A 17514-nucleotide genomic window follows, 5' to 3' on the forward strand; every position below is an offset into this window, starting at 1 on the left:
CCGATCGCTTAGGCAGTCAGAAGTGGAAGGTGTCCTCCCTCCCTGTAGTCTTTTGGGACACGTGACAGGTACCAGAAGACTACAGGACCATTCATGAAGGGCAGCGCTACTCGCGCATGCGCAGTGGGTACCCGGCTGTGAATTCGCAAGCTATCACAGCCGGGTGCCCACACTGAAGATGCCGACCTCCTGGAATACAGGACGGCCGTTGAAACGGGCTGCGGGGGAGTTTTTGTAGCTACTGACTTTTACTTTTTGACAGCGTGAGTGGAACTCCACTTTAAGTATATATTATATAAAATGTTGTTTGCAGAGCTCAGTAGCTCACATCTTACTCATGCCTTGCCGGACAGCTCAGATTACACACGCATGGCTGACAGCTCAGGTTACGCACACCGCTGACAGCTCAGATTACACATACGGCTGACAGCTCAGATTACACATACGGCTGACAGCTCAGGTTACACACACGGCTGACAGCTCAGATTACACATACGGCTGACAGCTCAGGTTACACACACGGCTGACAGCTCAGATTACACACACGGCTGACAGCTCAGGTTGCGGACACGGCTGACAGCTCAGGTTGCGGACACGGCTGACAGCTCAGGTTGCGGACACGGCTGACAGCTCAGGTTGCGGACACGGCTGACAGCTCAGGTTGCGGACACGGCTGACAGCTCAGGTTGCGGACACGGCTGACAGCTCAGGTTGCGGACACGGCTGACAGCTCAGGTTGCGGACACGGCTGACAGCTCAGGTTGCGGACACGGCTGACAGCTCAGGTTGCGGACACGGCTGACAGCTCAGGTTGCGGACACGGCTGACAGCTCAGGTTGCGGACACGGCTGACAGCTCAGGTTGCGGACACGGCTGACAGCTCAGGTTGCGGACACGGCTGACAGCTCAGGTTGCGGACACGGCTGACAGCTCCGGTTGCGGACACGGCTGACAGCTCCGGTTGCGGACACGGCTGACAGCTCCGGTTATAAGCACAGCGGACACGGCTGACGGCTCCGGTTATAACCACAGCTGACAGCTCAGTTTACACACACAGCTCAGGTTACACGCACAGCTGACAGCTCAGGTTACACGCACAGCTGACAGCTCAGGTTACACGCACAGCTGACAGCTCAGGTTACACGCACAGCTGACAGCTCAGGTTACACGCACAGCTGACAGCTCAGGTTACACGCACAGCTGACAGCTCAGGTTACACATACAGCTCAGGTTACACGCACAGCTGACAGCTCAGCTTACACATACAGCTCAGGTTACACGTACAGCTGACAGCTCAGCTTACACATACAGCTCAGGTTACACGCACAGCTGACAGCTCAGCTTACACATACAGCTCAGGTTACACACGGCTGACAGCAGCTGACAGCTCAGGTTACACACACAGCTCAGATTTCTAATACAGCTGACAGATAAGGTTACATGGACAGCTGGAAATCACGACTGTCAGAATACCCAAAGTGTTACTGCAGGTGATTAGCTGCAGTCACTGTTTGCCCGGCTTTTTTCTGCCCAAATCCTTCAGTTTATCAATTGAAGTTTGTCAAGCTAGTTAGTGTTGGCGTTACCACCCATTACTTGAATTTCGGCCTATTCACAGGAATTGGCTGAAATTTGAGCTTTGTATGACCAGCTCATACTCTCTACTTAGTAGAGACTTTTAAAACCGGTTGAACCCTAACTTGATGGCACTGTTTGTTAAAGTGACCTGTAACTTTTGAGGTTTTTTGTATTAAAATAATAAACATGTTATACTTACCTCCTCTGTGCAATGGTTTTGCACAGAGCAACCCTGATCCTCCTCGTCTGGGGTCTTCCTGCCTTGCTCCTTCTCTTCCGCAAGTGCCCCCATAACAAGCCGCTTGCTATGGGGGCACTCATGCATACTCGTTCCTGAGCCACTCTTTCTGCATTTATTGACACAGACCAAGCAGTTCGGGACCCCCCCCCCACCCGATGCCTTGTCATTTGATTGACAGTAGCGGGAGCTGCTATCAATCTGCACAGTGAGGAGGGAGACAGCGACGTAAGTATGATGGGGGGGATAGGTGGATCATGAAGTACAGAAGGTTTTTTACCTTAATGTGTATAATGCATTAAGGTAAAAAACCTTAAGGCTTCAGAACCACTTTAAAGCACTGTGTATCATAAACAACTGCTTTTTTTTTTATCCTTTTTTGTCTGTGCTGCTGATCTTCTGCAACTACTTTTTGTCTATATGTACTCACTCCAGAAATGTCATTGTTTAACCAAGCTGCTTACGTACTATCCAGCCACTAAACAATATTTGTGGCTTTTGTCTCTCTGATAATAAACTCTAATTTTTATTGCGAAAAAAAAATAACTGTCTAATCTCTCCGTCTGTTATGGCTACCTCACCAAGCTGCTTATATACTGGCCAGCTGTTGAACAATACTTGTGGCAATTTTCTTTCAGACAATACACTCTAATTTTTATTGTAAGGTAAAACTGGTCTAATCTCTCCCTCTTTTACTGCTGCCTAACCAAACTGCTTATATACTTTATGTACTGGTCAGCCATTGAACAATATTTGTGGCTATTGTCGCTTTAGGATTCTACTCCCCCCTCCCCCCCCCCCCATGAATCAAACCTGGGAAGATTAGCCCATCTCTAGAAATGAATTAAAATTAATTTTTTTGCACTTTTGCCATGAGGTTGCCATTTGTCCCTTTTTCCCAGGGACAGCCCCCATTGTGCCCAGGTAACAGGCATCTCCGGATTTGTCACTGGGAGCTGAACACCATCATGTTTTCAGGCTGCAGGCTCCAGCTTCATACATTGCTGTAGCGACAGTTCAAAAATGTAGCTGCTAGAGCACTGTGTGTGTGGCAATCAATTATAGGTACTTATCTAGCGCTGTCAATTTACGCAGCACGTTACATATATATTGTACATTCACATCAGTCCCTAACCCTCAAGGGGCGTACAATCTAAGGTCCCTAACTTACATTTATACATACACATACTAGGGACAATTTAGACAGGATCCAAATAACCTAGCAGCTTGTCTTTGGAGTGTAGGACGAATCTGGAGTACCCGGAGGAAACCCACGCAGGCACAGGGTGAACATGCAAACTCCAGGCAGGTGATGCCGAGGTTGGGATTCGAACCAACGACCCCAGTACTGCCAGGTGGAAGTGCTAACCATTTAGCCACTGTGCTGCCTGCACATGTGAAGACCACTCAAGCCATGCCATTTTAGATTTATTCTTGCAGTTTGATGAGTTGGAGCCTATGTACTGCAAATTTTATACTATACTACCTGGCTCCCAGGGACAATGCTGGGCCCTGGTGGATGACTGAGACAAACTGCAATGTGGGGGTAACTGCTGACCTAATCCTTTAACACTTAATCCTGACCTCTAAACTCTCTGCATTTTTTGATCATGCACTCTCAGCTTTATGTAATTCTGACCCTTGTGCTCTCTGCCTTACTTAATCCTGACCCCTGTACTCTGAGTGTTAAAGCGGAGCTCCACCCAAAAAGGGACGTTCTGCTTTAAGCCTTTTTCCCCCGCTCCCCATTAAGGATTGGCACTCTTTGGAGAGCGGGTACCCGAATTTGACAGGTACCCGCTCCCACTTCGGCTGCGATCGCCTAGGCGATCAGAAGCGGAAGTCATCCTCTCCCCTCCCTCCCCGTAGTCTTTTGGGACACATGATAGGTCCCAGAAGACTACGGGGCCATTCACAAAGCGCAGGGCTACTCCTGCATGCGTGGTGGGCACCCGGCTGTGAAGCCACAAGCTGTCACAGCCGGGTGCCCACACTGAAGGTGCATGCCAGGGAGAGAAGACGGCTGGTGAAACCAGCGGGGGTGAGGACACCGCTGCACCGAGGGACAGGTAAGTGGCTGTATTTTAAAAGTCAGCAGCTACAGTTTTTGTAGCTCTGACTTTTTTTTTTTTTTTTTCAGGTGGAACTCCGCTTTAAAGTGGTTGTAAAGGCTCAAGGCATTTTACTTTCATGCATCCTTCATGCATGCTTCAAACCTTCTTTTTGCAGCAGCCCCCCAATACTTACCTGAGCCCCATCGCGATCCAGAGGTGTCCAAGAGAGCCTTGCTCTCCATGGACTCTCCCTCATCTTTGGCTGAGAAAGCACCAATCACAGACAGTGAGCGAATGAGGAGAGAGAGGATGTGGGGCCGAGCAGCTTCTCTGTGTGTGAAGGGACACGTAGAGCAGTGGTTCAGGAACGAGCCTGCTTGGGTGCCACCATAGCAAGCTGCTTGCTCTGGGGACAATGGCAGGAGGAAGGGGCCAGGAGTGCCGGCGGGGGACCTGAGAAGAGGAGGATGGGGGCTCCTGTGGGCAAAACCATTCCACAGAGTAGGTAAGTATGACTTTTTTGTTTAAAAAAAAAAAAAAAAAAATGCCTTTAATATCACTTTAATCCTAGCCCCTGCACTCTTTTTGTTACTTAATCCTGGCCCCTGCACTCTTTGTGTTACTTAATCCTGACCCCTGCACTCTTTGTGTTGCTTAATCCTGACCCCTGCACTCTTTGTGTTACTTAATCGTGGCCCCTGCACTCTTTATGTTACTTAATCGTGGCCCCTGCACTCTTTATGTTACTTAATCGTGGCCCCTGCACTCCTTGTGTTACTTAATCCTGACCCCTGCACTCTTTGTGTTACTTAATCCTGACCCCAGCACTCTGGGTTACTTAATCCTGACCTCTGCACTCTGGGTTACTTAATCCTGACCCCTGCACTCTGGGTTACTTAATCCTGACCCCTGCACTCTGTGTTACTTAATCCTGGCCCCTGCACTCTGGGTTACTTAATCCTGACCCCTGCACTCTGGGTTACTTAATCCTGACCCCTGCACTCTGGGTTACTTAATCCTGGCCCCTGCACTCTTTGTGTTACTTAATCCTGACCCTTGCACTCTGTGTTACTTAATCCTGACCCTTGCACTATTTGTGTTACTTAATCCTGACCCCTGAACTCTTTGTGTTACTTAATCCTGACCCTTGCACTATTTGTGTTACTTAATCCTGACCCCTGCACTCTTTGTGTTACTTAATCCTGACCCTTGCACTATTTGTGTTACTTAATCCTGACCCTTGCACTCTTTGTGTTACTTAATCCTGACCCCTGCACTCTTTGTGTTACTTAATCCTGACCCCTGCACTTTTTGTGTTACTTAATCCTGACCCCTGCACTCTTTGTGTTACTTAATCCTGACCCCTGCACTCTTTGTGTTACTTAATCCTGACCCCTGCACTCTTTGTGTTACTTAATCCTGACCCCTGCACTCTTTGTGTTACTTAATCCTGACCCCTGCACTCTGTGTTACTTAATCCTGACCCCTGCACTCTTTGTGTTACTTAATCCTGACCCCTGCACTCTGTGTTACTTAATCCTGAACCCTGCACTCTTTGTGTTACTTAATACTGGCCCCTGCACTCTTTGTGTTACTTAATCCTGACCCCTGCACTCTTTGTGTTACTTAATCCTGACCCTTGCACTATTTGTGTTACTTATTCCTGACCCCTGCACTCTTTGTGTTACTTATTCCTGACCCCTGCACTCTTTGTGTTACTTAACCCTGACCCCTGCACTCTGTGTTACTTAATCCTGACCCCTGCACTCTTTGTGTTACTTAATCCTGACCCCTGCACTCTTTGTGTTACTTAATCCTGACCCTTGCACTATTTGTGTTACTTAATCCTGACCCCTGCACTCTTTGTGTTACTTAATCCTGACCCCTGCACTCTTTGTGTTACTTAATACTGGCCCCTGCACTCTTTGTGTTTCTTAATCTTGACCCCTGCACTCTTTGTGTTTCTTAATCTTGACCCCTGCACTCTGTGTGTTTCTTAATCTTGACCCCTGCACTCTGTGTTACTTAATCCTGACCCCTGCACTATTTGTGTTACTTAATACTGGCCCCTGCACTCTTTGTGTTACTTAATCCTGACCCCTGCACTCTTTGTGTTACTTAATCCTGACCCCTGCACTCTTTGTGTTACTTAATCCTGACCCTTGCACTATTTGTGTTACTTATTCCTGACCCCTGCACTCTTTGTGTTACTTATTCCTGACCCCTGCACTCTTTGTGTTACTTAATCTTGACCCCTGCACTCTGTGTTACTTAATCCTGACCCCTGCACTCTTTGTGTTACTTAATCTTGACCCCTGCACTCTTTGTGTTTCTTAATCTTGACCCCTGCACTCTTTGTGTTACTTAATCCTGACCCCTGCACTCTTTGTGTTACTTAATCCTGACCCCTGCACTCTTTGTGTTACTTAATCCTGACCCCTGCACTCTTTGTGTTACTTAATCCTGACCCCTGCACTCTTTGTGTTACTTAATCCTGACCCCTGCACTCTTTGTGTTACTTAATCCTGCCCCCTGCATTCTGTGTGTTACTTAATCCTGCCCCCTGCATTCTGTGTGTTACTTAATCCTCACCCTTGCACTCTTTTTTACCCCCTTTTACCCATGGCAGCATAGGTTCAGTTTTTATTTAACCAGATACCCTTTTAAGCTCCACCCACTGTAACCACAGTTTGGCCGCACACATGGTTTGCTAAGATGTGCTACACCACATCATTCCTCGTGTCCATTTTTTTCAGGGCATGTTAAAAATGGTGGCATGGTTTTTGTGGGTATGGCTACAAATGAAAGTGCGATTTTGTGGGTGTGGCCAGAAAGGTGTCGCCAGATTAATTTTTGAATACCTGGTGACCTCCTTTTACCTGCAATTTTTAAGTCGGCGTCGGACCCACTTTAACTCCGGAGATGCAGCCGTATCATTATTATTGTTTCCATCTCCCGATCTACAGGTCCTGCAGCCCCGTGCCGTACAGCGACATCCCGAGCATCTCCTGAACATATGACAAGTCTAATTCGCCAAATCTTCGTGTCACCCGATCCCTTCCCGCGGCTTGTCAAGCACAAGTGGATGTTTTGCTGTTTAATTAGAGCAAATCGTCTTCCTGGCACTCCAGCAAGATGAGACGTTAGACTTTTTTTTTTTTTTTTTTGTTAACCAGTTCTAGAGGGACCGTCGGAGTTTAAACAGGTGGATGATGGAGTGTCAGATGTATTCCTCGTTGTCGGCAAACCCAGCATGAGACGCTCGCTGCGTTTGTCAAGGTTCTCCAAGGTGGCGACATATTGTATGCACAGGGCCGCCGTCACCGTCCTATCGAACGTTTAAAAAGAAAAGTGAAATAGAAATAAACCCCAACTGGTGACATTTCATTGGCTAGAGCGCTGTATCATATACAGTTAGATTTTAAAAAAATTTACCATTTTCTAACAAATTCGGTTTTTTACCCCTTTTTTTCAGCACTTTGTTGCATCTCAGTCAGGGTGGATTTGATTTAAATCACAATTTAAATCACGATTTCAATCACTAGTCAGTAAGGCTTGATGTAAATCCTAGTTTTCTACATAAAGACTAATTCTTGCTGGTATAACTTTAATATACAAGTAGATGAAGATTTTTAGAATAACAACTTTTCATATTAGTTTTTTTATCCCCAGTTTAATAGGTTAATCATTCATATTTGGACAACTTTTCTGTTGTACTTAGGAAGGAGAAAAATAATCATTCCCTTAATAATAACAATTTAAATAGATTTATTCAACTGAAACAATAACATTCCAGCATATGTGATTTGCTTAAACATTCCTGTTTGGTAACTAATTTGGCTAAACAAAATATATATATTTTCAGAAACTTAGACTGTCAGCCCCTCCTCCTCACACTTAGTTTCACTTTCTTCTTGTGCAGATCTATTCCACTCCAAACAATCAGAAAAATATTGTTTCTATTCTATTCACTGAACTTCTTGAAACTTCGCACTGAAGGGGTTGATTCTGTATTCATAGGTTTGTAGAAGTTAGGATGAAGGTCTTTTTCTTAACTCTGTTCATGTTATAACATTTTTGCTGTGAAGAAGAGGCATGTGATCTCCGCTGAGTCAGATTCAGTTTTGAGAACTGCAAAAGTAAACCGATCATCTGTGATAATATCTTGTAGGCAGAGAAACTGCCCAATAATCTTACAAACACCTCTGGAAGAGCAGGACATTGTGAATGGATTCATGGAATTTATTTACCAAACAAATTAAACATATACAGCCTTATTCTACATAATTAAAAAACAAATCTTTATTTCATGATGGAATAACCTTTGGATGGTAATATATATTTTCCTCAAAAAGCATTTTATTTTAAAAAATCCGATTTAAATCAAAAAAATCCGATTTTTTTTAAATTTAAAAAAAAAAATCATTGATTTTTATCCACCCTGATCTCAGTGCTGCTCATCTAGTACAGCCTCTTTGCAGACACTTCAGAGATTTACCAAAACGGGAGAGCGCAAAATCTGGTGCAGCTCTGCACAGAAACCAATCAGCTTCCAAGTTTTATTGTCAAAGCTCCTCATGCACACGGGATGTTTTTACAGCGGCGGTTTTTGGCTTTTGACGTTTTTTTCTACAGCCAGTAAACCCCCCCAGCATGTAATTCTATGTGTTCATACACACAGACTGTAATCAATGTTTTTTGGCCGGAAAATAAACCCAGGACTAGTGGGTTTCTAGAGGAGCTTTTTTAGCTGTAAAAACACTCGAACAATGAAAACATGGTAAACTGCTGCAAATTGTGTTTTTTAGCATTTTTTAAAGGATCAAAAAAAGTCCAAAAATGCCAAATGTGGAAAAACATGGGAAAAAGCAGTGTTTTTGGACTTTTTTTGAGCAAAAAGTTTTTATTTTTGATGTAAAAAAAAAAAAACATCTAAAAACGCAAACATGGGAAAACACGAAAAAAGCAGCTAAACACTAATACAAAAATACTAAAAAACGCTGAAAAACTCATGTTTTAAACATGACTTTACTCGTTACCAGTGTTATTTTTTTCCCCTCCAATGGAAAAAAAATTGCAGCTTTAGGGATTTTTTTTTATATATTTTTGGGTATTTTCCTCAAAGTCCAAAGAGAGGATATCATAAAAGTGGAATCTGTGGCTCAAAAACAATCCCACATTTTGTACAAATAGTCAATAACTTTTTGAATATATATATATATATATATATATATATATATATATATATATATATTGAAGGAAATGAGTATTCGATCCCCTACTGATTTTGAATGTTTGCCCACTCACAAAGAAATGATCGGTCTAAAAATCGAATGTTTGGTGTATTGTAACACTGAGAGACAGAATAACAACAAAAAATTCAAAACAAATGCTTGTCTAGCAAATGATGCAGTGATTTGCATGTTCTTGAGGGAAATACCGTATTTTTTGCTCCATAAGACGCACCTGACCATAAGACGCACCTAGGTTTTAGAGGAGAAAAACAGGAAAAAAAAAATTCTGAACAAATGGACTGCAGACATAGTACAGGAGATGACCAGAGACTGCGGACACAGTACAGGGGATGACCAGAGACTGCGGACATAGTACAGGAGATGACCAGAGACTGCAGACATAGTACAGGATATGGCCAGAGACTGCGGACATAGTACAGGATATGGCCAGAGACTGCGGACATAGTACAGGAGATGACCAGAGACTGCGGACATAGTACAGGAGATGACCAGAGACTGCGGACACAGTACAGGAGATGACCAGAGACTGCGGACATAGTACAGGAGATGACCAGAGACTGCGGACATAGTACAGGAGATGACCAGAGACTGCGGACACAGTACAGGAGATGACCAGAGACTGCGGACACAGTACAGGAGATGACTAGAGACTGCGGACATAGTACAGGGAAAATACCAGGGACACAGTACCAGATGACCAGAGACTGCAGACAGTGCAGTGAATAACCAGAGACTGCAGACAGTGCAGGGAATGACCAGAGACTGCAGACAGTGCAGGGAATGACCAGAGACTGCAGACAGTAAAGGAGATGACCAGAGACTGCAGACAGTAAAGGAGATGACCAGAGACTGCTGACCTTTGGGGAGGGAGGGGTAGCGGGTACCTGAATTTGACAGGTACCCGCTCCCACTTCCGCGGAGTTGTCCTTCTCTCTTCTTCCCGCGGTGGCTTCTGTGACAGCCGGGTGCCCACTGCGCATGTGCGAGAAGCGCTGCACTTTGTGAATGGCCCGGCGCCTTCTGGGACCTGTCATGTGTCCCAGAAGACACCGGACCATTCACAAAGCAAAGCGCATGCGCAGTGGGCACCCGGCTGTCACAGCAGCCAGCGCGGGAAGACTGTACAGTGCTGGAGCGAGGAGCAGGTAAGGCCCTGCAAGAGAGAAGAACTGAGCGGCCGGCCCGGTATTCTGACATGGTGGCAGCAGAAATACCGGACCGGCCGCTTTATATTCGCTCCATAAGACGCACTGACATTTCCCCCCCTTTTTGGGGGGGAAAAAAGTGCATCTTATGGAGCGAAAAATACGGTAAGTATTTGATCCCCTATCGTTCAGCAGGATTTCTGGCTACCAGCTGTCTTTCATACAGGTAACAAGCTGAGATTAGAAGCAGTCTCTTAAAGGGAGTGCTGCTAATCTTATTTTGTTACCTGTATAAAAGACACCTGTCCACAGGAGCAATCAAACAATCTGATTCCAAACTCTCCACCATGGCAAAGACCAAAGAGCTGTCCAAGGATGTCAGGGACAAGATGGTAGACCTACAAAAGGCTGGACTGGGCTACCAAACTATCGCCAAGCAGCTTGGGCAGAAGGTGACAACAGTTGGTGCAATCATTCACAAATGGAAGAAACACAAAACAAGTGTCAGTCTCCCTAGGTCTGGTGCACCATGCAAGATCTCACCTCGTGGAGTGTCAATGATCATGAGAACAGTGAGGAATCATCCCAGAACTACACGTGAGGGGACAGGACAACTGCACCGCATCAAAGAGACGATGAACAGGGCAATGTACCGTCAAATCTTGGATGAGAACCTACTTCCCTCAGCCAGGGCATTGAAAATGGGTCATGGATTGGTGTTCCAGCATGACAATGACCCAAACAACACGGCCAAGGCAACAAAGGAGTGGCTCAAGAAGAAGCACATTAAGGTCCTGGAGTGGCCTAGCCAGTCTCCAGACCTTAATCCGATTGAAAAGTTTGAGTTGCCAAACGTCAGCCACCAAACCTTAATGACTTGGAGAGGATCTGCCAAGAGGAGTGGGCCAAAATCCCTCCTGAGATGTGTGCAAACCTGGTGGCCAACTACAGTAAATGTGTGACCTCTGTGATTGCCAAGGGATTTGCCGCCAAATACTAAGTCATGTTTTGTGAAGGGGATCAAATACTTATTTCCCTCATGAACATGCAAATCAGTCATCATTTGTTAGACATGCATTTCTGCTGAATTTTTTGTTGCTATTCTGTCTCTGTGTTATAATACACCTACCATTCAATTTTTAGACCGATCATTTCTTTGTGAGTGAGCAAACATTCAAAATCAGCAGGGGATCAAATACTTATTTCCTTCAATGTATATATATATTTATTTATTTCAGGTACTTATATAGCGCCATCAATTTATGCAGCACTTTACATATATATTGTACATTCACATCAGTCCCTAACCCTCAAGGGGCATACAATCTAAGGTCCCTAACTCACATTCATACATACACATACTAGGGACAATTTAGACAGGAGCCAATTAACCTACCAGCATGTCTTTAGAGTGTGGGAGGAAACCGGAGTACCCGGAGGAAAACCACGCAGGCACAGGGATAACATGCAAACTCCATGCAGGTGGTGCCGTGGTTGAGATTTGAATCGGCAACCCAAGTACTGCCAGGCAGAAGTGCTAACCACTTAGCCACTGTAGTCAGGTCCATAAATATTTGGACATCAACACAATTCTAACATTTTTGGCTCTGTACACCACCACAATAGATTTGAAATGAAACAAACAAGATGTGCTTTAACTGCAGACTGTCACCTTTAATGTGAGGGTATTTACATCCAAATCAGGTGAACGGTGTAGGAATTACAACAGTTTGCATATGTGCCTCCCACTTGTTAAGGGACCAAAAGTAATGGGACAATTGGCTTCTCAGCTGTTCCATGGCCAGGTGTGTGTTATTCCCTCATTATCCCAATTACAATGAGCAAATAAAAGGTCCAGAGTTCATTTCAAGTGTGCTATTTGCATTTGGAATCTGTTGCTGTTAACTCTCAAGATGAGATCCACAGAGCTGTCACTATCAGTGAAGCCATCATTAGGCTGAAAAAACAAAACAAACCCATCAGAGAGATAGCAAAAACATTAGGTGTGGCCAAAACAACTGTTTGGAACATTCTTAAAAAGAAGGAACGCACCGGTGAGCTCAGCAACACCAAAAGACCTGGATGACTGAAGAATTCTTTCCCTGGTGAAGAAAACACCCTTCACAACAGTTGGCCAGATCAAGAACACTCTCCAGGAGGTAGGTGTATGTGTGTCAAAGTCAACAATCAAGAGAAGACTTCACCAGAGTGAATACAGAGGGTTCACCACAAGATGGAAACCATTGGTGAGCCTCAAAAACAGGAAGGCCAGATTAGAGTTTGCCAAACGACATGTAAAAAAGCCTTCACAGTTCTGGAACAACATCCTATGGACAGATGAGACCAAGATCAACTTGTACCAGAGTGATGGGAAGAGAAGAGTATGGAGAAGGAAAGGAACTGCTCATGATCCTAAGCATACCACCTCATCAGTGAAGCATGGTGGTGGTAGTGTCATGGCGTGGGCATGTATGGCTGCCAATGGAACTGCTTCTCTTGTATTTATTGATGATGTGACTGCTGACAGAAGCAGCCGGATGAATTCTGAAGTGTTTCGGGAATATTATCTGCTCATATTCAGCCAAATGCTTCAGAACTCATTGGACGCTTCACAGTGCAGATGGACAATGACCCAAAGCAGACTGCAAAAGCAACCAAAGAGTTTTTATGGGAAAGAAGTGGAATGTTATGCAATGGCCAAGTCAATCACCTGACCTGAATCCGATTGAGCATGCATTTCACTTGTTGAAGACAAAACTGAAGGGAAAATGCCCCAAGAACAAGCAGGAACTGAAGACAGTTGCAGTAGAGGCCTGGCAGAGCATCACCAGGGATGAAACCCAGCGTCTGGTGATGTCTATGCGTTCCAGACTTCAGGCTGTAATTGACTGCAAAGGATTTGCAACCAAGTATTAAAAAGTGAAAGTTTGTATTGGCGCTCATGGACCCTTGCTCTCTGGTGTGTGTTTTTGTTTTTTCTCTTTCTTTCTTCTCTGCTTTTCTTCTTTCCTTTTCTGTTTGTTTTGATGTGACAGTGGACAGCTGTCTTTAGTTGCGATAATCTGAGTTTCACTGATGTTATTGTAACCTATGTGCCATTGATAGCCCCTACGTGGGCATACGTTTTGCCTTATTGGAATTAGAGCGTTGTCTGCTCTATTATACATTTTCTATCGGTGCAATTGATAGCCCCTGCGTGGGCGTGTTTTGTTGCCTCTGTTTTATACTGTTTAAAATTAATAAAAACCATTGAAATACAAAAAGTGAAAGTTTGATTTATGATTATTATTCTGTCCCATTACTTTTGGTCCCTTAACAAGTGGCAGGCACATATGCAAACTGTTGTAATTCCTACACCGTTCACCTGATTTGGATGTAAATACCCTCAAATTAAAGCTGACAGTCTGCAGTTAAAGCACATCTTGTTTGTTTAATTTCAAATCCATTGTGGTGGTGTATAGAGCCAAAAATGTTAGAATTGTGTCCATGTCCCAATATTTATGGACCTGACTGTATGTATGTGTATATTATATATATTATTATATATACTTTTCCTTAAATTTTTTTCTTTAATTTTCTTTAGACTTTAATACTCCATGGTCCAAACAGAATTTTTTTTTTAAACACCTTATTAACCCTTAGTTAATCCAAATTGGACCAAATTAACTCATTCCTATCCTTGTGCCCTTAAAGAGGACTTTTTACTAACATTTAAAATTTAGCTTTTTCAGGTAGGCCCCCTCCCCCTTTACAGAATATTATTGCAAAAAAAAAAATATATATATATATCTAACCGCCTGTGGTAAAAAAAAAATTTTTTTTTCAGTGATGAATAGGCTTTATTTATCCCTGCTTCTACCCATGGGAGGGGGGGGCCTAGTCAAGGGTGACGTCGGCGTTATCCCAGGGAATGCCGAGTGGCCCAAATCTTGCTAGATGACACTACTGCAATGGTACTCTACATTCTATGAGATCTCGCCCGAAGGGTCCTGATGTCTCCCTGGCAGCACAAACGTCGGGGGGAAAGCAAGTATTTTAACCATTTTCCGCCCGGCCTATAGCCGTTTGGTGGCCGCAAAAATGCATTACCTTTCCGGGGTGTACGCCATTTGGCTCCTCCCACACATGCACAGTTTTTGTGCTTGCAGAGCCGCGCAGCGGCGCGATCTGTCACCAGCCGTGTACCTCGGACACGGCCGATGACAGATCTGAGTATCGGCCCCTGTTGCCAGTACCATGTGACCTGCTGTGAGCAATCACAGCAGGTCACATGACAGTTGTATACAATGGATGGCTTCATTCATGCCATCCATTGTATACTAGTGTCTAGCTGTGAATGGTCACAGCTAATCACATGCACATGTCATGTGATTAGCTGTGGCCAAATCACAGCTAAGCACAAAAAAAAAAAAAAACCTGAATGAATCGATGTAATTCAGGTAAAGTAATTCTTTGCTATAAGCAAATTGTGTAAAAAAAAAAAAAAAATACTGATCACTTCCCCAAAGTAGTACAATGTTACTATGGTAACATTGTACTACTTTGGTCATAGTGAAATATGAAAAAAAAATCTTAAAAAAAATGTAATAAAAAATAATAAAAAAAAAATATATATATATTTTTTTTTTCCGTACTGTCACCAGTGTCCCTGATCACCGCCATGCCAGTTATATGATGACGCTGTACTGCACTGGTGACAGTAATGTAAAAAAACAAAAGTGAAAATAATTTTTTTAATTTTTTCATTTTCCGAAAAATTATGACAAAAAAAATACAACTTCAAAAAACTCGCCATTCCTCTTATGAAGTACGTTGGACTGTCTACTCTGCAAAAAGGGGTCATTTGGGGATATCTGTACTGTCCTGACATTTGGGGGATATCTGTACTGTCCTGACATTTGGGGGATATCTGTACCGTCCTGACATTTGGGGGATATCTGTACTGTTCTGACATTTGGGGGGATATCTGTACCGTCCTGACATTTGGGGGATATCTGTACTATCCTGACATTTGGGGGATATCTGTACTGTTCTGACATTTGGGGGATATCTGTACCGTCCTGACATTTGGGGGATATCTGTACCGTCCTGACATTTGGGGGATATCTGTACCGTCCTGACATTTGGGGGATATCTGTACCGTCCTGACATTTGGGGGATATCTGTACCGTCCTGACATTTGGGGGATATCTGTACCGTCCTGACATTTGGGGGATATCTGTACTGTCCTGACATTTGGGGGATATCTGTACTGTTCTGACATTCTTGGACCTCAAGAAATTAGATTGGCTGTCAGTACTTCAGGATTGATCAATATTCAGATCTATACCATAGTTTGTGAACTCTATAACTTTCCTACAAACTAAATAATACATCCTAATTTGGGTTATTTTCACCAAAGACATGTAGCAGAATACATCTCGGCCTAAATTTGTGAAGAACAGTTATTTATTTGTAAACATTTATAACAGAAACAAAAAAAACATGTTTTTTTTTTCAAAATTTTTGGTCTTTTTTTGTTAATTTAGCAAAAAATAAAAACCCCAGCGGTGATTAAATATCACCAATAGAAAGCTCTAGTTGTGTGAAGAAAATGATAAAATTTTAGTTTGGGTACAATGTTGTATGACCGCACAATTGTCATTTAAAGTGTGAGAGCGCTGAAACCTGAAAACTGGCCTGGGCAGGAAGGGGGTAAAAGTGCCCGGTATTGAATTGGTTAACTAACTTTTTTTTTTCTTACTTTTTTTTTTTTTTTGTAGCAGTGATTTAAGATGGGGAGGGAACCCTTACTAATTAATATGCCTTTTTATGGAGGGCAAGGTCTTCTTTAAGTAGCAATTTTGGAAGGAAGCAACCAATGGAAGCCTCCTGATTTCTGTAATGGCAGGTGTACTTTTAACTGCTGTTTCTTGTTGGTGGTCCTTCAGTCTTCCTTCTGGTTATATTTCAGGGGCTTCTGACCAGCGGCGTGGAGTTCGAGTCTCTCCCGGCTGCACTTTCACTACCTGCAGAGTCCGGCCTCTATCCAGTTACGCTCGTGGGTGTGCCTAGGACCACCGGCCAGATAACTGTCAATGGTGAGTATTCATTTACACAACATTCAGAATGTTTCATGACTACAAAAGGACTGGAAGTAACTAGTGGTCCATTTGTTAGAAATAGACATCAGAAAATTGTGTACGTTGGACTTTGCTACTTTGTATAAAAAAAACTCTTTAAAGTGGTAGTAAAGTCTGATTTTGAAGTTGTATCTACAGGTAAGCCTATATTAAGCCTTACCTGTAGATACAGAGAACAACTCCTAAACTTGTGGTGGTTTGGAGATGTTCACACTGGATGCAGTTGTTGACGTCGCCAGCACATGCGCTCTGAAGGAGCGGCACCCGTGCTGTCCCTTCAGAGTTCTGTGCTGTCAACTGTGACTCCCATGCGCAGGAGTGACGTCATCGTGTGTTTCGGCCATTCAAAGGACCAGAGCCAGGCAAGACCGGGGGAAGATGGAAGCCTTGCCTAAAATATGCCTTACCTGTAGATACAGCGAATATCTCCTAAACTTGTGGTAGTTTGGAGATATTCACACTGGACGCATCCGGTGACGTCGCAAGTACATGGGCTGTAAAGGAGCGGCACCCGTGCTGTCCCTTCAGAGTTCTGTGCTGTCAACCGTGACTCCCATGCGCATGCTCAGGAGTGACGTCATCGCGTCTTGGCCATTCAAAGGACCAGAGCCAGGGAACCCGGAACAAAGACCGTGGGAAGATGGAAGCCTTGCCTATAATAAGCCTTACCTGAAGATACAGCGAATATCTCCTAAACTTGTGGTGGTTAGGAGATGTACACACTGGATGCAGCTGGTGACGTCGCCAGCACATGCGTTGTGAAGGAGCAGCACCCGTGTTGTCAACCGTGACTCCCATGCGCATGCGCAGGAGTGATGTCATCGCGTCTCGGCCATTCAAAGAACCAGAGCCAGAGAACCCGGAAGGAAGACCGGGGGAAGATGGAATCCTTGCCAGTGGTGACAACGCGCCGCTATGGGGCAATGCCTACTAGCACATTATGCCATTGCCTTGCAGGGGATTTTTTTTTTTTTTTTTGAAAGGCCACGGTTTACTACTGCTTTGAAGTTGACATTTAGATAAAGAAAAAAAAAATCCCTGCAGCTTACCTTTGATGAAGAATGCCCCACGTTGTGCAGGGTGCCGGATCCTGGATACATCTTAATTGTAGGAATGCCCCGT

The 17514-nt window shown here is 44.1% G+C and overlaps 1 protein-coding gene across 1 annotated transcript in view; it reads left to right on the top strand.

Moving 5' to 3' along the window:
* TRAPPC9 (trafficking protein particle complex subunit 9) overlaps positions 1-17514 on the top strand; it is an 875381-nt gene that overhangs the window by 131849 nt on the left and 726018 nt on the right. Inside the window, exon 12 of the mRNA XM_089654645.1 lies at positions 16224-16350. Coding sequence (XP_089510771.1) covers positions 16224-16350 — 127 coding nt within the window. The remainder of the gene's footprint in view (positions 1-16223; positions 16351-17514) is intronic.

The sequence above is a fragment of the Staurois parvus genome, unplaced genomic scaffold (assembly GCF_062004578.1).
Source record: "Staurois parvus isolate SC_StPar_1 unplaced genomic scaffold, SC_StPar_1.0 ptg000783l, whole genome shotgun sequence".
NCBI classification, from domain to species: Eukaryota; Metazoa; Chordata; class Amphibia; order Anura; family Ranidae; genus Staurois; species Staurois parvus.